This window comes from Macaca fascicularis, chromosome 5, assembly GCF_037993035.2.
Source record: "Macaca fascicularis isolate 582-1 chromosome 5, T2T-MFA8v1.1".
NCBI lineage: Eukaryota > Metazoa > Chordata > Mammalia > Primates > Cercopithecidae > Macaca > Macaca fascicularis.
This window is the reverse complement of record NC_088379.1, coordinates 127,276,516-127,301,016: the sequence shown is the minus strand read 5'-3', so window position 1 is coordinate 127,301,016 and position 24,501 is coordinate 127,276,516. Positions and strand designations below refer to the sequence as shown.

The window sequence follows — 24,501 nt, the reverse complement described above, 5'->3', positions numbered from 1 at the left end:
TAATCCCCAAATAAGTCATACTTTATAATTCAGTCTCTCTACAAGTTTGCCATACCTCTATAATAAGAATTAATGTGAACATTCATAATCAGCTCAATAAAATGTTTTCTACGTCTGGAAAAGTCTTTTAAAAGTACAGTGATTAAAAGTTGAAGTGTTACCAGGTACTTATAAAAAACCAGGGATAGTCATCTACGATTCTCAGAACTCATCCATAGAAGACTTTCCCTTTTCCCTTTATTAATTTCCTTAATAGACTGAAAAAGGGAGATGGGCTTCCTCTCCACACACCTGCCTCCCAGAATAAAAAACAACCGATTCTAGTGACCCACTAATTATAGAGAGGAGGACAAGAGTTTTTTTTTAAGGTTAATATGGCAAGTTAAAATAGTGTTATGTGAGATCTTTGTGATGATAGAATAGTTCTGTATCTTCATTTTGGTGGTGGTTACATGAATCTACACATGATAAGATAACCTAGAACTATGCACACACAGTGTATCAACGTCAGTTTCCTTGTTTTGATACTATAATTATGTAAAATAATTTTATCATGGAAAAAAACTGGGTAAAGAGTACACACAGGATCTCTCTGATCTTTGCAACTTCCTGTGAATCTATAATTACTTCAAAATAAAAGTTTAAAACTGGAAACACTCATTCTGTGGCAAAACAAAAACAATGTCTAGCACATATTAAGTTTTAGCTAATATGATCTCATATATGTCAAATATATGTATGAAAAATTAAATTAAAATTCCATGAAGAAAAATATAGTCAGTGATGGCAAAAGAATGAAAAGGAGATATGCTATTTTAAATAAAATGATCAGTTACTACATATAATCATAATAAATGATCATTCACTGATGATTTCTGGGTATCAGATTCATCTTCCCATTTATAATTTTACTTTCTCTTATATTACGTTCCATTTACATTTCTAAATCACACAACTTGATTAAAAGTAAGACGGGGCATATAAAGCGGCGGTAGGCCCCACGGAAAGCCATTTGGCTTTTTAAAAAATAATAATAAAATTATAATCTACCCAGAAATGTAATAAATTCTCAAATTCTCACTTGATGAATTTCACTGGTTCTCTTTTAAAAGAGCCCAGAGGTATCTTGAAGGAATTAACGAAGTATCTTATGTTAGATGAATAAGTCATTGACCGTGTAGATACACACGTTTTAAAATATTAAATACTTAAAATATTATTTAAAATATAAAATAAATATTAACATTTGTGCTGTGATACTCAACAGAACCTACCAACATTTTATATAGTTAATCTTTCCCTTCCATAAATATTTGAGAAAGTATTTATTTCCATTTCTATTATAATAGCAAAAGGTATAAAATATAATTGGAATCACAGAAATAGGGACCAGCAAAAGAAAATTGAGGTTCTTGAAACAACTCTCATACACAAAAACATACTTACAAAACTTCTTAATACAGTTAACTTAAAAGTCTCTCACTTAAAGAGCTACAAAGTCCATGCACAGAAGCTAATACATTGTTTTAACCCAATAAATATTAATAGTAAATCTCTGTGTTTCTATCATATTTCATTTTCACCTTACCTGATAGTTATCACTGACAAACACATTCAGGGGTGACAGGATAAGTTGCAGCATGGTCTCCCTAAATCCTTTTTTCATTTCAAAACATAGTCTTTCCAAGAAAGCTGTAGGGCATTCAGGACCATCAGTAGTTCCATGCTACAGTCAAATGAAATGGCATAGTCGAAATGCAGAAAAGGCAAAAAGTAAGGAAGTACAGAAAAATAAAAATTACATCTCTCATGATTAAGAGAATTTGCTTTTCAAAACAGAGAAACTATGATTACTGACAAAAATAACTATTCTGTACCTCAGTAGGATCATTAGCTGCACTAAGCAACAGAGGGCCACCCGCCCCCCAACCCCACTGCAACACAGACACACACCTCATCTGGCCCTGCTCCAAAGTCCCAGGGTTCTTGGGGCAATTTAATATCATTCCATGTCAGTAAGAATAGGTCCACGGGTTGTCCTTAGAGCGACCCAGTGTGCTAGATCCAAACTACATAATTCAACCCCAGGGTCAAGCCAGAAACTTCATTTTGTAACAGATCTACCATAAGGCCCCAAACTGGTCTGGGGTCTAGAGATAAAAGCTAAGAAAACGTAAAGTCCTTGAATACCCATCAGGTTAATTATAAACCCAACAACTCAACGTATGACACAATGTCCTGACGTTACACAGAACAGCAAAGAAGGAGCTAAAGTTAAATTAGAAGAAAAATAGAAAATAAAATTACCAATGATCAAGTAATCATATTATGAAGAAAATACATGAGTTTTATAACAGTAAAATAATAAATTTAGAAGTTTCTGAATCTGATTTTCTAAGTGTGTGTTGCATGCTTTACATCTATACACAGGTGGATGTCATAATATATTCCAGACTACTTTGATGTGTAAACACTTACAACAGGAAGACGCCCATGAACTTTGTACAAATTAACAAGTACAGTAATATCCCAAGGACGCAAGGCAAGTGGATGAATTGACTTGGCTGAACCTTCATTTTCCTTTTTGTCATTTTCCATTCCAACAGCAGTCCACCCAGAGCTGGATGATGTTGACAGTGACAAAACAGGACTTGAGATAACCTCTTCAAAATCCATATACATGTCATCTTCCCCAAAGTAGTTTTCCTATAAATATTAAGAAAATGCAAATTGCTGTCAGAAGAAGTATGTAAATATATTTTCACCTATGAGCCTAAATTTGTAAATTATGTATTTCCTTGACCTATTATATTTAATAAAAAGGCATCAGCCCTATTGTCTTAAAATACAAAAGAAAACATGTTAAGGCTTACACATAGCCACTTGGCAAATAAATATTCAGTAGCAAAAAATACAAAAAGTTACAGAAGCCTATTTTATAGTAAAGCTTCATGACATTGCCCCAATTACAGCAAAACCTTGTAATTTAGGTCCTCAGAGACCTTTGAAGGTTTGCATGGTTAAACAGTTTTCAATCACTGCTCCTCAGAGTTCTCAGGCAATACCCGAGGACATCCTTTGGGGGAAGCAATTCACTAAAAATCAGTCTGGCTAAATTCGATTGGGTAACTAGTACAATTCACATATTCCTGTTGGAATTATTTATCGGGCATGTTTCAACAGCTTTAATAAAAATATCCAATCTTGGTTATTGATGAGATAAAGGCATGTGTTACCAACATTATCAAAAATTCCTTTCACATAGTTCATCCTGGTTTTTTATGCAGAAGTGTTTCAACTATTGTTTTCTTTTGCATGAAAATATAAATTTAGCTGGAATTTAAATTATTTTTCCCATTGATTCTAAATTTAAATTTTGGCCTTTCGATCTGTCAGTAGTAAACAAAAGTTGTTAAATATTCCTGTTAACATTGTTAGCATATCTGTTAAATATTAGAACCAAGACAGGAATTTGGTAAATTCTGCACTTTGATTATTGACAAAGTTATTTTCTGACTAGAGTTATGGACATCAGTACATAATATCATTTCATAGGAAATAATGTCAAAGGGCTTAAAGTCATACAGTTAATTGGTAGGGGGATTAATATCGAAATCCCAAACCTACCAGCTCACAAAACCAGTGCTTTTTCCTCTATTCCCTATTGCCGTCCACCTCCTAAATACAGATGCCACTTGAAACCTGCCTGAAATCTTAATAATTGTCTTTATAATACAATTCTGAAGCACGGACAAATTTATGCACAAATATAACAGAAAACACTGGGTTATACTTTAAATTCCAACATTAAATTTTTAAAAATAACATAAATGTCTAATTAAGTTCGATCAACATTAAAAACTTGAAGAGATAAAACAAAAAGCTGGTTCTTTCACAAGATAAAAAAAAATTGATAAACTATTCGTGAGATTAACCAAGAAGAGAAGAGAGAAGATCCAAATAAGCTCAATTAGAAACAAAAATGGAGATATTACAACTGATACCACAGAAGCACGAAAGGTCATTCAAGGCTACTAAGAATACCTTTACGTGAACAAACTGGAAAATCTAGAGGAGATGGATAAATTCCTGGAAATATAAAACCCTCCTAGATTAAACCAGGAAGAAACAGAAACTCTGAACAGACCAATAACAAACAGTGAGAGAGAAAAAGGGATTTTTAAAAATTGCCAACAACAAAAAAAAGGCCAGAACCACCAGATGGACTCACAGCTGAATTCTATCAGACATTTAAAAAAGAATTGGTACCAATCCTACCAAAACTATTCCAAAAGATAAAGAGGGAATCCTCCCTAAATCGTTCTATGAAGACAGTATCACCCTAATACCAAAACCAGAAAAAGACATTAAAAAAAGGAAACTAAAGATCAATATCACTGATGAACAAAGATGCAAAAATCCTCAACAAAATACTAGCTAACTGAATCTAAGAGCATATCAAAAAGATAATTCACCATGATCAAGTGGGTTTCACACCATGGATGTAGGCATGAGTCAACAAACGTGATATATCACATAAACAAAATTAACAACAAAAACCTATTCAACAAATTGTGTAGAATCAATATTGTGAAAATGACCACACTGCCAAAAGCAATCTATGAATTCATGGCAATTTCTATTAAAATACTACTGTAATTCTTCACACCACTAGAAAAAACAATCCTAAAATTCATATGGAATCAAAAAAGAGCCTGCATAGCCAAAGCAAGACTAAGCAAAAAGAACAAATCTGGAGGCATCACATTACCTGACTTTAAACTATATACTAGAAGGCTACAGTTACCAAAACAGCAAGGTACTATTATAAAAACAGGCACGCAGACCAATGGAACAGAATAGAGAAGCCAAAATAAAGCCAAAATAGAGCCAAATACTTGCAGCCAACTGATCATCAACAAAGCATACAAAAACAGAAAGTGAGAAAAGTGGGTTTCATAGCAGGGATGCAGGGATGGTTTATACACAAATCAATAAATGTGATACATCACATAAACAAAATAAGAAACAAAAACCTATTCAACAAATTGTGCTGGGATAATTGGCAAGCCACACATGGAAGAATGAAACTGTATCCTCATCTCTCACCTTATAGAAATATCAACTCAAGATAGATCAAAGACTTAAATCTAAGACCTGAAACCATAAAAATTCTACGATAACATCAGAAAGGCTCTTCTAGACATTGGCTTAGGCAAAGAATTCTTCACCAAGAACCCAAAAGCAAATGCAACGAAAACAAAAATAAACAAATGGGACCTAATTAAACTAAAAAGGTTCTGCACAGCAAAAGAAATAATCAGCAGAATAAACAGACAACCCACAGAGTGGGAGAAAATCTTCACAAACTATGCATCTGACCAAGGACTAATATACAGAATCTACAGGGAACTCAAACCAGCAAGGAAAAAAATAATCCCATCTAAAAGTGGGCAAAGGACATGAACAGATATTTCTCAAAAGAAGATACACAAATGGCCAATAAACACATGAAAAATGTTCAACATCACTAATGATCAGGGAAATGCAATCAAAACCACAACGTGATACCACCTTATCCTGCAGGACTGGCCATAATTTAAAAATCAAAAATAATAGATGTTGGTGTGGATGTGGTGAAAAGGGAACACTTTTACACTGCTGGTGGGAATGTGACATAGTACAACCACTATGGAAAACAGTATGGAGATTCGCACTAAATGTAGAACTACCATTCGATCCAGCAATCCCACTACTGGCTATTTACCAAAAAGAAAAGAAGTCATTATATGAAAAAGACACTTGCACACTCATGTTCATAGAAGCACAATTCACAATTCAAAAACATGGAACCAACCTTAATGCCCAGCAACCAACGAGTGGATAAAGAAAATGTGGTATGTGTATATATATACACACACATACATACACACATATATACCATGGAATACTCCTCAGTCATAAAAAGGAATGAAAGAATGGCATTCACAGCAACCTGGATGGAATTGGAGACCATTATTCTAAATGAAGTAACTCATGAATAGAAAACCAAATATCATATGTTTGCACTCATAAGTGGGGGCTAAGCTGTGAGGATGCAAAGGCATAAGAATGATGTAACAGATTTTGGAGACTCGAGAGGAAGGATGTGGCGGGTGGTGGGGTGAGGGATAAAAGACTACACATTGAGTATAGTGTACACTGCTCAGGTGATGGATGCACCAAAATCTCAGAAATCACCACTAAAGAATTTATCCATGTAACCAAAAACTACCTGTTCCCCAAAACAATTGAAATAAAGTAAACAAACAAAACTTAAAGATGTTCAGAGCAGTAGTTCTCCCCTCCAGAAGCCTTTATGAAATATACATTCCACCCCAGTCCTGATGACTGTTCAGAAAGTTTGCAGTAGGCAGAGTCCAGAGTCAAGTGTAAAGTGGAAAAACTCCTTTGATACTTTCACGTGTAAATGGCCCCCAGAAAAACACCTCTGCCCCACCTTCTCCCTAAACAGCTGATCTAAGGACTCAACTACTATTAGGTTTCAGAATACTAACATGTACCAACAAAACAAAATAGGTACCAGCACTCATTTTAACTCATTTTTAATGATTCTAGCCAACAGATCTCTTATTTTTAAAAAATTCCCTTGTAATCTCTCACAATTGTAAATCTTGAAAAAAATTTAGATTTCTGTAGATTATTACAGTAAAAAGAAAAAAGATTCCCTTGGGTCTAATGTTCAATTTGCTACTAAAGCAATCTCCATTGCTTTTGAAATGGAAATAGTTCATATCAAATTCCTTAGGGAACACTGAATGCCCAACATAGCAGAGAACATTTGCTAATTTTTGTTAAATGTGTCAATGACTTTGCTCTAAAGGAGTTATAAAATACTAGGATTCTTTCAGGAGTTAATACATTTGTAGTTACTGAATATCATCAACAAAATGTACTTTTAAAATTATAACTCCCTTAAGAACTTTGTCTAATGTTAAATGTCTAATGCTGGGTGTGTGACTTAAGGGTTTTTCTTAATTTATGAATTCCAAATCTATTAGTTGATTTCTTAAGAATTAACTGAAAGGCCAGGCGCAGTGGCTCACACCTGTAATCCCAGCACTTTAGGAGGTGCAGATGGGCAGATCACTTGAACCCAGGAGTTCGAGACCAGCCTGGGCAACATGGTGAAACCCTGTCTCCACAAAAAATACAAAAATTATCCAGGTATGGTGGCGCATGCATGTGGTCCCAGCTACTTGGAAGGCTGAGAGAATCACCTGAGCCCAGGAAGTCGAGGCTGCCGTGAACCGTGACCATGCCACTACCTGGGTGACAAAGTCAGACCCTGTCTCAAAAAAAAAAAAATGAATTTACTGAAAAAAAAAGTTACCAAAAAGGTTGATCAAAGTGTAAGGTAGGTGGTGATACATTATGGCAAACTTTTATGGTACTTTAAGATTAATAAATGTACACAAATATTTACAAATACAAATAAAACTTTCAATTTCATTTTATAATAGATGGCATGCAAAATTAAACTATCTTTAAAGTAAATTCCAAACAACCCTAGAAAAAATCCACTGGCTTATAGAACCAAGAAAATGTGTTCTTTTGTCAAATTTGCATCATGTTTGAATTTAAGAATGATAAACTACATTTCAATTTACTTAAGAATTCTCCAAAATTTTCTTTTCATAATGGTGTTTTGATATATGAGTATCTTATCACCTACTTCAAGTAAGAGACTGCAATGTTTTTCCTAGTTAAAAATGTATACTTATCCAACGATGCTCATTTCTCAAAACAGAAAAAAATAACAACAATAGGTGAAAAGATGGCAGCTAATAAAATCGGAGAAACAGTAGGAAAAGTCCACAAGTACTGTTTCCAAAATTACCCTTTTTTAAAAAAAGAAAAATTAATAGGTTTCTGTTCAAGATTATTAAAATTATTATTATTATTTTTTTTTTTTTTGAGACGGAGTCTTGCTCTATCCCCAGGCTGGAGTGCAGTGGCGCGATCTCAGCTCACTGTAAGCTCCACCTCCCGGCTTCACACCATTCTCCTGCCTCAGCCTCCCAAGTAGCTGGGGCCTACAGGCGTCCGCCACCACGCCCAGCTAATTTTTTGTATTTTTAGTAGAGACAGGTTTCACCTTGTTAGCCAGGATGGTCTCAATCTCCTGACCTCGTGATCCGCCCACCTCAGACTCCCAAGGTGCTGGGATTACAGGCGTGAGCCACCGTGCCTGGCCTAAAATTATTTTTAATCAGAAAAACATATATGCCATATATACCCTTTCATGCAGTTATTTGCTACCACTGACATGTTATCATTATAAAAAGATTTATTTTCCTTCATTAACAAAAAAATGAAATAAGACTAAGAGAAGTCAAATCAGGAAAGTAATATAAGTAGTATGGTTATCCAACTTTATATCCACAACAGAAGAAATGACAACGTTTTAATATGACTGAAGTGATTTTGGGCTGACACTCACAATTACTATATTGTCTACATCTGCAGAAGACCTCCCATTTCCATACATGTCCTCATAAATTTTAATGCATATTCAGTAGACATAGTCTTCTTAGAATTATTTATAATGATAATGCCAGGCCTAGTTTCTTCCGTGGATTTTGGAAAGCAGTCTTTCATATACAGTCAAACAAACATAGTGATTTTTTTTTCCTAGTTTATTCTTTATAATTTCTTGATGTTTAATTTTGATAACTAAAAAAAGACAATCTCGGTTACATGAATTTTTACATTCCCTTAAATTTCCATTTTCTTTTTCATGTATACATGAAAATACATGAACAAGAACATTTCATATATCAATTTGAATATGTTATAAAAATAATATATATATTTTTCAACTTCCAAAAAGTTTCAAAGTACTAATACCGATACCAAGTAAAATACACGTTATATAGTTAAACAAACAGACCAGGCATGGTGGTTCACACCTATAATCCCAGCACTTTGGGAGGCCAAGGCTGGAGGATTGCTTGAGGCCAGGAAAGAGTTTGAGACAAGCCTGGGCAACATGGCAGGACCCAGTCTCTCCAAAAAATAATTTTTTAAAAGTTAGATGGGTGTGGTAGTGCTTGCCTGTAGACCTAGCTACAAGAGGCTGAGGCGGGAGGATCACTTGAGCCCTGGGGTTCCAGATTACAAACAGCTATGATTGTGCCACTGCACTCCAGCCTGAGTGACAAAGCAAGACCCTGTCTCTTAAAAAACCAAAACAAAACCAGAAACTTAAAGAATTGCATAAATTCCTTATAAAAGGAAGCACAGAGTTAATTGGGCTAAACAAATTTTTTGCCTGTCATATCTTTGATATTTTTTTATTTTTTTATTTTTATGTTTTTTTTGAGACGGAGTCTCGCTCTGTCCCCCAGGCTGGAGTGCAGTGGCCGGATCTCAGCTCACTGCAAGCTCCACCTCCCGGGTTTACGCCATTCTCCTGCCTCAGCCTCCCGAATAGCTGGGACTACAGGCGCCTGCCACCTCGCCTGGCTAGTTTTTTTGTATTTTTTAGTAGAGACGGGGTTTCACCGTGTTAGCCAGGATGGTCTCGATCTCCTGACCTCGTGATCCGCCTGCCTCGGCCTCCCAAAGTGCTGGGATTACAGGCTTGAGCCACCGCGCCCGGCCATCTTTGATATATATTTAGTAAACATGTCAAAATTTAAAATTTTACAATTTGCTTTAATAGACATTTTATACAAGTTCTAAGCTAATTAGATAAATGTAAATACTAACACAATATTTAGGGCAAGACAAACTTTAGAAATTACTAAAAAGTTGTTATAAAGCCTTTAATGCACAAATTCTGTATGAAAACAATATCTATCAGCAATGGCTACATCTGTGGAGTAGAACCTATAAACAAGCTAAAATGAAAGCATATATTTATTTCACTATTCTGTTTTGTTAAGAGTCCTCTTATTTTTTTATTACTATCAGTTTTTTTAATAAAAACAAATTGAGGTTCCATGTGTACATAGTAATGCAAAAACGAAAGTTAATACCACTCTAGTAGTATTCAAAAACTGATATTGTATCACTATGACTACCTTCACCTACTAATTAAATCATTACTTATATTTAAGTAAAATATAATGCAGCCTCTTCAGGAAGACTATAGCTTGAAAATTATCTTTCAAATCCTTTATAGTTATTCACATGCAATCCTAAGAAAGTAAGATATTGGGAGAAATATCTGACATACATTTTAGGTCAAATGATGGTCACAAGAAGGAAGAAAGGTGTGTATGTAATCAGCAGAAACTTTAGGTATCTACAAATATTAACCACATTTTCCCTTGCATCTTTTATATTAAGTTACATCATCTGATGATTTATGGTAGTTTTTAGTAAAGACAATATAATAACTTAAATATTGAGATGCTATATGCCTTCAAAACCCAGTTCAGCCAGCACTTCCTGCAGACAGCCTTTACTAACAAACCTTCATCGTACTTTCCTGACCAACCCTGAACATCCTAGTCCCTCTCTCCAGAATTAATTACTCTTATCGCTGTACATTACAGGATTCCTTGTCAGCTAGGTATTGAATATTCAAAGTGAATCTGCCAGATCCTTTAAAAATGCAAAATTTCAGCTGGGCGCGGTGGTAATCACAGCACTTTGGGAGGCCGAGGCGGGCGGATCATAAGGTCAGGAGATCGAGACCATGGTGAAACTCCGTCTCTACTAAAAATACAAAAAATTAGCCGGGCACAGTGGCGGGCGCCTGTAGTCCCAGCTACTCAGGAGGCTGAGGCAGGAGAATGGTGTGAACCCGGGAAGCAGAGCTTTTGGTGAGCCGAGATTGTATCACTGCCCTCCAGCCTGGGCGACAGAGAGAGACTCCGCCTTAAAAAAAAAAAAAAAAAAAAAAGCAAAATTTCTTAAGTTGTTGAAAGTGATGTGGATAACTCCTCTAATCACAGGCAAAGGTGGTAAGTGAGGATCAGGAAGGATTATAGTAGTTACCATAAAGATTAAATCAACAAGAATTGTTGATAATTTGTTGGGGGCATTTAAAACATATGATTTGAATATCAAAATAAGAGTGATCTCCAGAAAACTGATGAACTCCTCAAATATTTATCCAAAAATAGCCTCTCTTCATAATCATTCTACAGAGATCAACTTTAAAGTGCTGTCATACTGTGCAATCACACAATTTCAGTGGAAAAAAATATACCAAAATGAGTCAACACAATTTGTTCTTTGTTCTAAAAATTAGTGCACATTTATTTAGAACCTAAGTTTGATATACTCTGAAACAAGCATTTTCATATATTTGCTTCAGTTTTTCAAATAAAGCACCAAACAAATATTTATTCATTATTTATCATAAAACGTTGTCACTTATTTTTAATGGACTCACTTGAAGTAGTGTTTTCCATTACCAATTATTCTCAGATATATGTAGTACTTTTATTGCTACATGACTTACAATGTGTTAAAATTTGTCCATATATCTGTCTATCCTAGCTATCCCTCTAGCTTACACCCCTGAGAACAGATGCTATGTCATCTTTATCCATAGCAACTAGCACCATTCCTAGAACATAGAAAATGCACAAAAGAATGCTGAACTGAGGAGTACTATTTTTAATAAATAATTTTGTAATTGAATCTAGCACCCTAAGTCCAGTCAACATATCTGGTATATCCTCAACACTTTAAATAATCCAACTGGCTATTTCAAATGGTCTCAATTTTCAATTAAATTTTAACTGCTTTGTCTATATTTAAAAGTATGTAAGTTGTTTTTAAGAATCGTACCTTTATACACAAAAAGGCATTTAGTAGAGGTCCATAGAGAGTTATTTGAGAATCTGGAGAAAGTTCCATTTCTACATGAAGTTTATCAGGTGGAAGTTCTGAGGGATCAATAGGTGGGCGTGAAGAAGTAGAGGGAGAAGAAACAACTCTGTCTGATGCCTTCTGGGATGGTCTTAATACGGATAGCATTGTCTCTTCCATTTCTGATACTGTAGTAAATTAAGGGAAAAAAAGATTAATGTTTGGGGAGTGGGGGAAAAAAGACCTCTTGGAAGATCTTCAAGGAAATATTCACTAAAAACTTTTACTTTGCAAACATGACATCAACTAATCCTTACATTATGTACATATAATGAAAACAGACCTAAAAGAGCAATAATTAAGAAAGTAAAGAATAAATATTGAAATATGAGAGAAATACATAAATCAGCCTGCAGAAAATCAATGAAAACTTGCTGTTAACATAAACAACATTCTTATTGAGTCCCTGCAATATAAATTTGGGTCACATCGAGACCTTAACTATTCTTGGGCACTAAACTACAAAATTTTTTCATATAAATAGCTATTTAAATACAGTGTGAAATTATCAAGACACTATGAAACAATTATGAAAACTATCCTTTGAAACTTAACTCACTGGAAAAATACAAAGAAAACATCATCATTTGGCTCTAATTATTTTTTGGACCCAGGTAATAAGGCAAATTACCTTCAGGAAACTATAAACTATATGAGAACTGTCAAAATGCATTAAAGAAACTAACGTTACACAAAATCATGCACTTAAATATGCAGATTCACACAAACCTTGTTTCACATTCAGGCTCTACTGCTTCTAGCTTGGCAGACTTTGAGAATATTACTTACCTTCTCTGAGCATATTTCCTCACCTTTAAGATAAAAATAATGGTAATATCTGTCTCACAGAGTTGTTACAAGGATTAAATGAGATAATAGAAGCCAGAAAATTGCTTGGCTCACTATTTGATACATAGTAAATGCTCAAAAAGTAGATATAATTAATCTAAAATATTTAAAAGATTATATTTATACTATGTCACAAGAATAGATGTGTTTCAATTTATTTGCTTTTTATTTTTCATGACTACCAATCATAATAGCAGCTGTATAAAAGCACAAATTATATAAAAACACTTACATGATTGTTTTAGCTGTTCATCTGCTTTTTGTGGATAAATTGGATGCCATGTATAATCAATTGTAAGCATGACACTTGGGACAGTCCAGCATTCAACCCAACCAGCCCTTTGAAGAGTAAAACAGACAGTTTCTAGTCAGATACTTATTCCTTTAATTGTACAGATATCAGTTGCAGATAATCAAATTTTATTATTATTTTTTGAAAGAAGAAGAATTTCTCCACATATAAGCAGAAAATACTTGTCACTAATTTTATTTTGTTTTACTAATTAATTTATTTTTTGAGATGGGGTCTCTTTCTGTTGCCCAAGCTGGAGGGCAGTGGTACAATCTTAGCTCACTGCAACCTCCGCCTCCCGGGTTCAAGCGATTCCCCTACCTCAGCCTCCCAGGTAGCTAGAACTACAGGCACACACCATGATGCCAAGCTAATTTTTGTATATTTAGTAGAGACAAGGTTTCACCATGTTGGCCAGGTTGGTCTTGAACTCTTGACCTCAGGTGATCCACCCACCTCGGCCTCCCAAAGTGCTGGGATTACAGGCGTGAGCCACTGTGCCTGGCCTGTGTCACTAATTTTATGTACTCACTTTTCCTGAGTAACGTTGCGCCATTTTGGTTTAACTGTTTTCTGACCACTTTGACACTCAGCAGGAATACCAGTATCATGAATCATCTTATTTGGGTGGCAATTTCTTACCAGCATAAATAAAGAATATTTACTAGGGTGGCAATCTGGTAGAAACAAATGAAGATCAACATCTTCTCCCTAAAAAATAATTATAATAAGCCAAAGTAATAACATTAGTGCATAAATATGTTGGTTAATATAGGCAAAACTGTCTACAACAATTTTCAAAATAAGTTTGAAAGAAAATAAATTTTATTTATTTTTATTTTATTGTATTATTATTTTTTGTTTTAATGGTCTCACTCTGTCACTGAGGCTGGAGTGAAGCCTTGAACTCCTGCACTCAAGTGATCCTCCCAAGTAGCTAAGATGAGAGGAATGTGCTATTTTTTTATTTTTTTATTTTTTGTAGAGACAGGGTCTTGCTGTGTTGCCAAGGCTAGTCTCAAACTCCTGGCCTCAAGCAACCATCTTGCCTCAGGCTCCCAAAGTGCTGGGATTACACAAGTGAGATAAACAAATTTGAAATGGCAGATTTTACATTCAACAGTCAGGTAAATAAGGAATAAGATTTTACATTGACTAAAACTAAATTTGTATTGAAAAACAATAAAATAATCAGGGAAAGAAACAGTATAGTTTCCAAACAGTGAAAAGAATGTCTTCCATGGGTAATCACAGATTTTTTTTTTATGAAGTTTAGCTTTTAAAAAAAACTTTTATAAGCTCAGGTGTACTATGTTCTATATTTTTATTAATTTTTAAAATAGTATTATCTCATTTGATTCTAGTAAGTCTTGTTTCCTCAACTGGCTTTCAATAATTCAGAACTGGCAAATCAATGGATCTTCACTTGGCTTTACTTTTTTCCTTATAGGTCTTCTATTCTTTGTTCATCTTGATGACTAGTTTCTTAACAGGCAGCAAGGTAGAGTGGTTAAAAGAATGGAGCCCTAAGCTATATTGCCCAATACCTCACTAGGTATATGATGAGTTACAAAAGCTCTGTTCTTCACTTTCCTAATGTATAAATGCAGGTAATAATAATCTCAAGGGGGTTGTTCTGAGAATTAAATGAGTTACTACATAAAGCACATGGAATAGTGTCTATGTAGTACACAGAAAATGTTTAACAGATGTTAGCTGTTTCTATTATGTTGCTAATTTTACCAGTATAACCACTATTAATACTACAAGTACTACTGGTTGCCCATACCAAAAAATTATATGTTCCATAAAATTTTGAGCTTAGAAGTACAGGCATCCAGATAAAAGGAAGAAAGGTACTGTGGTTACTGCTTGAATTCGTGTTTACAATTAAGAATCAAATAAAGGGAAATATAAAATTAGTTCATATGAATTAGTAAACATTAGAGCTAGAAAGGCTAACATATAGATTAGCCACAGATATCAGAAATGAACTCTAAGAAAATAGTCAACTTAAGATATTTTTAATTGCCCAATTTCTTAGGTGCAGTTAACTACAAAAAGAAAACAGCAGGAACTCTGACACTAAAGGTAGTAGACATTGGAGGAAAGCTAAAATACCTTGAAGCGGCAATGGACTGGGTAGAGGGAGTAAAGATAAGCTTTGGGAAATCAAACTAACTAATACACCTTGTGGAATAATAATGCATTCAACTATACATACTCTTAAAGAGAACTTGGTATTACACGTAGCTGGAACAAAGTCCGTAAAAGGCAAAGAAAAATCAATGTTTAATGTTTCTCCACAGGCTGCCAGATACACTACAAAAAAAAAAGAAAGAAAAATAAGAATAAAAAGTAAATTTACTGTTAATGTCCATAAAATTTCAATTATAAAACTGTCTAAAATGCACAACTAAACAAAATTAAGTTTTATTTCAATACAAACTCTGAAACAGTCCTCTGAGAGTCTCACAAAGATAATGGGGAGAAACAACTTCTAGTATCTGTTAAAACTATCAAATCAATACTAATTTTCTTAGTTGGTATTTTCCTTAATGAGAGAAATACTTAACCTAATTTTTTAAATGTCTTACCATTTTCCTGTTGTTTAGTGGAACAGTCGATCCAATTGTGTTGATTAGCGGCCCAAATCATTTCAAACTGATGAAACATGATCTTAAAATTCCACGTATATGGAACAAATGAAAAAATGTCTGGAGGACTATCACTAGACCAGTCTTGAATTAAATCTAAAATTATTGGGGTAGTGAATAGAAATTGTAAATTTAGTTGAAACTCAGAAAAGAAAAACACAGATTTTCTAACACCAGTCAAAAATGAATTTTTCTTTTGATTGAAATATTTAAAAGGTGATTAGGATGTATTTAAATAATTTGACAGTGAACAGATGTTTACTTACCAGTCATAGTTCCAAATAAGAGAAATTTTATATATTAATATATCTATTTTTAAGGAATTTCAGAAAATTAAAAAAAAAAAAATCACCTGATATTCCACTACCCAAATAGCCAACATTGCGGATACATTTTCTTCCAGTTATTTTTCTACACAGACTGACACTATCCTATAAGAACATTTTTTATGTGTTGCTTCTTTCACTGAACTCAAATATTATTCTGTGTTATTTCACAGGTTTACATAAATTTTGCATAATAGCTCATTAATAAGATTTGTCAGGACCTACTTAACCATTTTTTATAGTTGGATATTTGTACTCTTTCCAAATTTTTGTGTTATATATATTACCATGTACTATATATTTTTGTAAAAAATATTTTACATATTCAGGATTGCTTGTCAGTAAAGATTCTAGAAGTGGAATTGCTGGGTCAAAATTTAAGAATATTTTTCGAGACTACTATATATTGCATTAGAAGAGAAGTGAGTCCATTTACACTCCTACCGGAAATGTATGCTTGACTACCTATTTCACTGAACTTTCTCCTGCATTCTATCTCTTTCTATCATCTATCTGTTTTTTGTTTTGTTTTACTTGACATTTAATAACTGAAAAATGGTATCTTGCTTTCACTGAGCTTCTTAACTACAAGCATGGCTGAACATTTTTTCATGTTGTTTTATTCATTAAACAAATATCTACTGAGTGTCTCCTGTGTGTCAGGCTCTGTTCTAGACTTTAGGACTACAATGGGTGAAGGAAACATAGACTTGACTTTCTTAGAATTACATTCATATTTGTTCATTGCCATTTCACTGTATGTTTAAACTGCTTTTATTATTATTATTATACTTTAAGTTCTAGGGTACATGTGCACAACGTGGAGGCTTGTTACATATGTATACACATGCCACGTTGGTGTGCTGCACCCATTAACTCGTCATTTACATTAGATACATCTCCTAATGCTATCCCTCCCCCTTGGCCCCACCCCACCACAGGCCCCAGTGTGTGATGTTCCCCTTCCTGTGGCCAAGTGTTCTCATTGTTCAGTTCCCACCTATGAGCGAGAACATGCAGGGTTTGGTTTTCTGTCCTTGTGATAGTTTGCTGAGAATGATGGTTTCCAACTTCACCAATGTCCCTACAAAGGACATGAACTCATCCTTTTTTATGGCTGCACAGTATTCCATGGTGTATATGTGCCACATTTTCTTTATCCAGTCTATCATTGATGGGCATTTGGGTTGGTTCCAAGTCTTTGCTATCGTGAAAAGTGCCACAATAAACACACATGTGCATGTGTCTTTATAGCAGCATGACTTACAATCCTTTGGGTATATACCCAGTAATGGAATGGCTAGGTCAAATGGTATTTCTAGTTCTAGATCCTTGAGGAATCACCACACTGTCTTCCACAATGGTTGAACTAGTTTACAGTTCCACTAACAGTGTAAAAGTGTTCCTGTTTCTCCACATCCTCTCCAGCACCTGTTGTTTCCTAACTTTTAGTGATTGCCATTCTAACTGGTGTGAGATGGTATCTCATTGTGGTTTTGATTTGCATTTCTCTGATGGTCAGGGATGATGAGCATTTTTTCTTGTGTCTGTTGGGTGCATAAATGTCTTCTTTAGAGAACTGTTTGTTAATATCCTTCGCCCACTTTTTGATGGGGTTGTTTCTTTCTTGTAAATGTGTTTAAGTTCTTTGTAGATTCTGGATATCAGCCCTTTGTCAGATGGGTAGATTACAAAATTTTTCTCCCATTCTGCAGGTTGCCTGTTCACTCTGATAGTAGTTTCTTTTGATGTGCAGAAGCTCTTTAGTTTAATTAGATCCCATTTGTCAATTTTGGTTTTTGTTGCCATTGCTTTTGGTGTTTTAGACATGAAGTCCTTGCCCATGCCTATGTCCCGAATGCTATTGCCTAGGTTTTCTTCTAGGGTTTTTATGGTTTTAGGTCTAATATTTAAGTCTTTAATCCATCTTGAATTAATTTTTGTAAAAGATGTAAGGAAGGGATCCAGTTTCAGCTTTCTACATATGGCTAGCTAGTTTTCCCAGCACCATTTACTAAACAGGGAATCGTTTCCCCATTTCTTGTTTTTGTCAGGTTTGTCAAAGATCAGATGGTTGCAGATGTGTGGTATTATTTCTGAGGGCTCTGTTCTGTTCCAGTGGTCTATATCTCTGTTTTGGTACCAGTACCATGCTGTTTTGGTTACTGTAGCCTTGTAGTACAGTTTGAAGTCAGGTAGTGTGATGCCTCCAGCTTTGTTCTTTTGGCTTAGGATTGCCTTGGCAATGCAGGCTCTTTTTTGGTTCCATATGAACTTTCAAGTAGTTTTCTTCCAATTCTGTGAAGAAAGTCATTGGTAGCTTGATGGAGATGGCACTGAATCTATAAATTACCTTGGGCAGTATGGCCATTTTCACTATATTGATTCTTCCTATCCATGAACATGGAATGTTCTTCCATTTGTTTGTGTCCTCTTTTATTTCGTTGAGTAGTGGTTTGTAGTTCTCTCCTTGAAGAGCTCCTTCACATCCCTTGTAAGTTGGATTCCTAGGTATTTTATTCTCTTTGAAGCAATTGTGAATGGGAGTTCACTCATGATTTGGCTCTCTGTTTGCCTGTTACTGGTGTATAGGAATGCTTGTGATTTTTGCACATTGATTTTTGTATCCTGAGACTGCGGAAGTTGCTTATCAGCTTAAGGAGACTTTGGGTTGAGATGATGCGGTTTTCTAAATATACAATCATGTCATCTGCAAACACGGACAGTTTGACTTCCTCTTTTCCTAATTAAATACCCTTTATTTCTTTCTCCTGCCTGAATGCCCTGGCCAGAACTTCCAACACTATGTTAAACAGGAGTGGTGAGAGAGGGCATCCCTGTCTTGTGCCAATTTTCAAAGGGAATGCTTCCAGTTTTTGCCCATTCAGTATGATATTGGCTGTGGGTTTGTCATAAATAGCTCTTACTATTTTGAGATGTGTCCTATCAATACCTAATTTATTGACAGTTTTTAGCATGAAGCGCTGTTGAATTTTGTCAAAGGCCTTTTCTGCAAATATTGAGATAATCATGTGTTTTTTGTCTTTGGTTCTGTTTATATGCTGGATTACATTTATTGATTTGCATATGTTGAACCAGTCTTGCATCCCAGGGATGAAGCCGACTTGCTCGTGGTGGATAAGCTTTTTGATGTGCTGTGGATTCAGTTTGCCAGTATTTTATTGAGGATTTTTGCATCGATGTTCATCAGGGATAATGGTCTAAAATTCTCTTTTTTTGTTGTATCTTTGCCAGGCTTTGGTATCAAGATGATGCTGGCCTCATTAAAATTGTGTTCATATACTTAGTCTGTTTACCCTTTGGTACTGTAATTTTTTTTAATCCCAATAAATAAAGGCTCTTTAAAGACATTAGCACTGATCTACCATCTACCATACCAGTTTGCACAACTTTATCTTCTGGCCTCCAGAATGTTTTACATGCATTGTACACTCCCAGCAATGTCTTTCAATAAAAGGCTCCTCCTAGAGGTGTCAAACTCATCTTTGTGTACTCACAATACACAACACAGTGCCATGTATATAAAATTAGAACGTGTGTGTGTGTGTGTGTGACACACAGAGAGAGAGAGAGAGAGAGAGAGAGAGGGAAACAATTGGAAATAGTATTATTATAGCACAGACTTTGACACTAGATAGTCTTGGGTTTAAATGCTGGCTTTATCATTTTACCAGCTATGTAATCTTGAAAAAAGTGACTTAAATATTGTCAGTTTTCTCCTCTATAAAATCAGAACAACCTCACAGACTTATGATGAGAATTCAGATGATTTATGTGAAGTTTTAACAAAGTAACTGGCACAGGGTAAGCACTCCACAAATGGTAGCATTTATTATTAAAGATATCCTAAGGAAAATTATAGGTAAAACTGTGAAATATTTAAAGTAGTTTTCTTTGTATTTTAAAGGTGATATTTAAACAGAAAAAAGATTCAATAATGAACTCAGAGTAAATTTATCTTATATAATATGATATGAACCCATTTAAATTTTAGCTACCACATACAGAAGGTAGCACAAATGTATTAGAAACTCTTGTCTTACTAAAATGGCAGAATAATACACTTAATGTCAAATGACAATTACAAATTAATATTAATGAGATACAGAGTTTTACTATACCAACAATAAAAGGCATATGGCTATTAACCTGTTCCATTAATAGAGAACAGAAAATTCAACTTATCAAATTTACTTTAAATATATTTTTATTTAACAATCACAGTGATTCATCACAGTTTACATACTTTATGCTTACCTCAAATCTTTTACTTCTAAGTGCCACCCTACCAAACTAGGCTGACTCTATTCCTACTTTCTAACTTTAGTCTTTAGCACAGCATCTAACACTTGGGAGTTGCCCAAAAATCATCTCTGGATATAACCAACTCTACAATATATATTCATCATTCATCAAGCTGATTTTCTCACCTTTCTCACTCATAACATTCACAGTTCAGCGTTTTTGGTCAAACTAAATACTATCTTTCATATCCTCTCTGCTAAGGAAAAACTAACCATCTTTATTGCCAGCATAATACTATAGAGAAGGCAAAGGGTCTTCAGTCTGAAAATTGTTCTTAAATGTCTTCTACTTCCTAGCCTCGTAAGTTTGACCAAGTCATTCAACATTTCTATGCCTCAAGTTCTTCATTGTTAACTCAGGGATAACAGCTATCCTATTTTAGAGCTATGTGAAGATAATACAAGTGAACATGCTTTGTAAATGGCAAAATACTATCAGATCTTAGTTAATACTACTGAATTCATTTAAAAACACCATTTCAGACCTTAATGTCTTTCCTTACTTTCTCCGATTACCTTCAGATGACAGTGGTTTCCTCTGTATTCAGGTCTTACATGCATTTGTCAGCTTCACATTTCACACTTGCATTTCACACTTGCACTCAATATACATAATGTCTGGTATTGTTTCATTTGTCTATGTCTAGTACACATACCAATGTACTTGAGACAAATAATACAAAACAAGAAATGCCCATAAGTGAGGGCAGAGATGATGTTTAATGTTTGTTTTGAATCATTATTCATGTATGAGACTTACAATGTATATTGGTTGCATTTTATCTACTTTATACTTCTATTAGTCGAAAGATTGAGATACGATTGCTAGTGAAATAAACAAAAATTGAACTAAACAAATTCAGTTTACTACTTATTTCAAGAAACTAGTATAATTTTATAAAGTTATTAGCCAAATTCTATTTTAACAAATCTTATTTTCTTCTTTAATAACTCATGTGAAACGTTACAGCTATTAGTCTAACAAATCTTGTTAGTTTTTTTCTTTAATAACTAATTTAAAATTTCAGCATATCATTTTTTAATATAGTTTACCTACCAGTTTCTGTAACATCTTTACTGATAAATATTAAAAATTATGGTGACAAACTATTTTTATTAGGAGCCTCAACAACTTTATAATATGCATTGTTATTAAATCAAAATCTGTTTCTCATTACCAGATGGTCTTATCAAATAATCTGATTAGATAAAGGAAGCACTTTCCTGATGACTGCCTTACTCATTTGTGCAATGAATTAAAAAGTTACGGCAAGCTAAACGTTACTCTGAAAAAAACCCACCAACAACTCATTTTATCATCAAGTTGTCAGGCAAACACCCTATAAAACATCAATCAACTGGTATTAGAGCTTTGCAATGCCAATATATTATTTTCTTCTCCTCCTTATCAGAGTAAATCTAAGTTATTTTCATTATTCCCAGAAGAGGCTTCAGTTTCTGCTTTTGTTTTATAGCTTTCATTTCTGAGGCTCTATATTATATTTATCATAAAGCTATCTTTGTCTCACATTGAAATCTCTTAAGAACAATTTTATCTTACTAATAAGTGGTATGAGAATAAGTGGTACTAATAAGTGGCTGTTGAGGAATATTAGGCATTCCCTCACATCAGACAGATAATTTCTTTTCTATAGAATTCCAACAATAGGGAAAGCAATCCAAACACTATGACCAAGTAGGTTCACTCTAATACTAAACTAATATTATTCTCTGGTAGTCATCCTTTTTAGAGAATAAGTTTAAAAAGGACTCTACAGTTATTTGTTATGGTATATCTTTTAAAAACAATAGAAGTAATATGATCAACTGTTAACAGTTGTTAAATCTGTAAAATGGTGATTATGTTTACTTTTGTATCTATGTTTTTAAAAATTTCTCCAAATAAACTTTATAAAAAAATAAATAACCAAAAGAGTGAATTTCAATAGAGAAAGCATAAAAATTAGAGTTAGAGAAAGAAAATAATTTAAGGAAAATCAGTTCCAATTTAGGAAATATGTACTTAGCTGTTTCAGTGTAACTAATACAATAGTGTAAATGAAAGTGCTACTACAAAATAATATTTTTAAATCATGAAGAATTTATACTTCTACTGCAGCTATTCTTAGCACTGCAAGAGTCTAAAGATGGGAAATGTCTGGAAGAAAAGTAAGGTGAAGGAGTAAATACTTGATGATAGGTATCTATTTTAAAAGATTAGTAAAGTTAAAAAATACAAATCTTAAGTGAGAAGGAAAAAGCTAGTCAAAGAGATAAGTAATATAACAGATTCTTGAGCCAGACTAATTGAGTTAGAATTTGAGCTCAACCAAGTGTGACCCTGGACATAATGTTTTACCTCTCTATAACTCATTTTCCTCATCTATAAAGTATGGAAAATAATAATAATATTGATCCCTGAAAGTTATTGTGAGGATTCAATAATTTAATATGTGCAAACTGCTTAGGACAAAGTCAGACACATAATACACACCATAGGTTTTAGCTGCAATTTTTTTCATAAATTTGAACTGAGAAGTGCTCATCCAATGCTCTGCTTCACTAGCAAAAGCTTAACTTGCCAGGGACTCTGTCAAAATTCCTACTAATGGGACACTGGTTCAAGCCTTGGAGAAGTATGTAACTCCAGGAAAGCAGAAGCAGTCTATCTAGTCCCCAAGGCTCCCAGTCAAACCAGAAAAGAAATATAAAAGACTTATGATTGAACATATTGCAGAAAGAGGCATTTTAAAAGGTCAAAACTTTAGTAATAGCAAAATTAGGGTAGAAATTGTTATCCTTATTTCACAAACAAGGAATCTGAAGCTTAAACAGTGAAGTCATTTACACAACATTATACAGTAGTATTGTCAGGAGAGGACTACCTATGTATACCTTAAACACCAGTACACCTCCAAATATCTAATAGTACCCAGCATCGACTAGATGCTTGTATAAAACGACTGTTGCACAAATGGATGGATGGATGGATGGATGGATGGATGGATGGATGGATGGATGGATAAATGTAGCAAGCAGTCAAGCAAAGATTAGGTTTCTGTGGAATAGCCACTGACCCTGGCAAATCAGACTAACTCTATGGGGCTAAACTTTTTAGAAGAAGACTCAGTAAATGCCCCTTATTTTAATGCAGTAATATTTATGCTATTCATAGACCAACACTATGTGTTCTTATAGTCACAAAATATGCACAGCTATCAAAATATTCTGCAAGAAATGAAGGAATGTTTCTTCCAACTAGTGATAGCACCAACTCAATTATCCATGCCAACAGAAAAGATTAAATAAGGGCTCCAAGTATAAAAATAACATTTAGCTATTTGCATATACTGTTGTGTATTATAATTATTAAAACAAAATAATGAAGCCATGCTGATGCCTAATTTGGGAAGACAGAGAAATTGATTCATCATCCCCATCCTACCCCCTAACTAGACTGATACAAAGCCCCAGCCTAAATTAAGTTCTTTCATTTCCTTCTAAGCTCAATTTGGGGTTTATATTTTCCTTGTTTAGGTTAGAAAAGAATGCAAAATGTCTGTATTTAAATTCTCTCTTTGGTATTTTCAGCCCAAAAGGAAACGTTAAAGTAAGAAAATATGAATCATGTCATCATTCCCTATGTAATTTAAAAGTAAAACTTATCAAATGTAAGCAAGTTCACTGTGATAAATCTCACTGTATTTATATCTATTAGAAAATTACCTGTAAAGAAGTTTTTCTGTGCAAAGATGAAGTGGTAGGTGGCTTTATAAACCTCCAATTCACACTGCCATGTCTGCGGCATGTTCCATATTCGGGGGTAGCTGGCATTGATGTGGAACTGCAAAACAAATGTTAGGTAAAAGTATTAGAGCTTAAAATGTGACACTGTGTAAACAGCATTAGAAATGAAGTCACACACACTAGTGAGTAACTAAAACTTATTTTCCTACTGAGCTGAACAGAAGGTCCCTTTGAGACTTTAATATTGCTGTGGCCAATATCCATGGCTACATCTAGCTCCTTGAAATATTAAGCCAAGATGTGGTCAAAAAACTTTCAAAACAACAAATCAGGCCACAGTGTTGATACTGCACTCCAGATAAACCAATAGGGTAACAACCGACATTCTTAATGTCTTCTTAAGCCTCATCTGT

At 34.3% G+C, this 24,501-nt stretch overlaps 1 protein-coding gene across 16 annotated transcripts in view; it reads right to left on the bottom strand.

The window, feature by feature from the left end:
* BLTP1 (bridge-like lipid transfer protein family member 1) overlaps positions 1-24,501 on the bottom strand; it is a 211,191-nt gene that overhangs the window by 139,452 nt on the left and 47,238 nt on the right. For all 16 annotated transcript variants that reach the window (XM_015450796.3, XM_045392845.2, XM_045392844.2 and 13 more), the window contains exons 15-22: positions 24,068-24,185; positions 15,631-15,786; positions 15,258-15,355; positions 13,566-13,744; positions 12,974-13,080; positions 11,812-12,020; positions 2,479-2,706; positions 1,589-1,726 (exon numbers count right to left, since the gene is read on the bottom strand). In XM_015450796.3, coding sequence (XP_015306282.3) covers positions 1,589-1,726; positions 2,479-2,706; positions 11,812-12,020; positions 12,974-13,080; positions 13,566-13,744; positions 15,258-15,355; positions 15,631-15,786; positions 24,068-24,185 — 1,233 coding nt within the window. The remainder of the gene's footprint in view (positions 1-1,588; positions 1,727-2,478; positions 2,707-11,811; positions 12,021-12,973; positions 13,081-13,565; positions 13,745-15,257; positions 15,356-15,630; positions 15,787-24,067; positions 24,186-24,501) is intronic.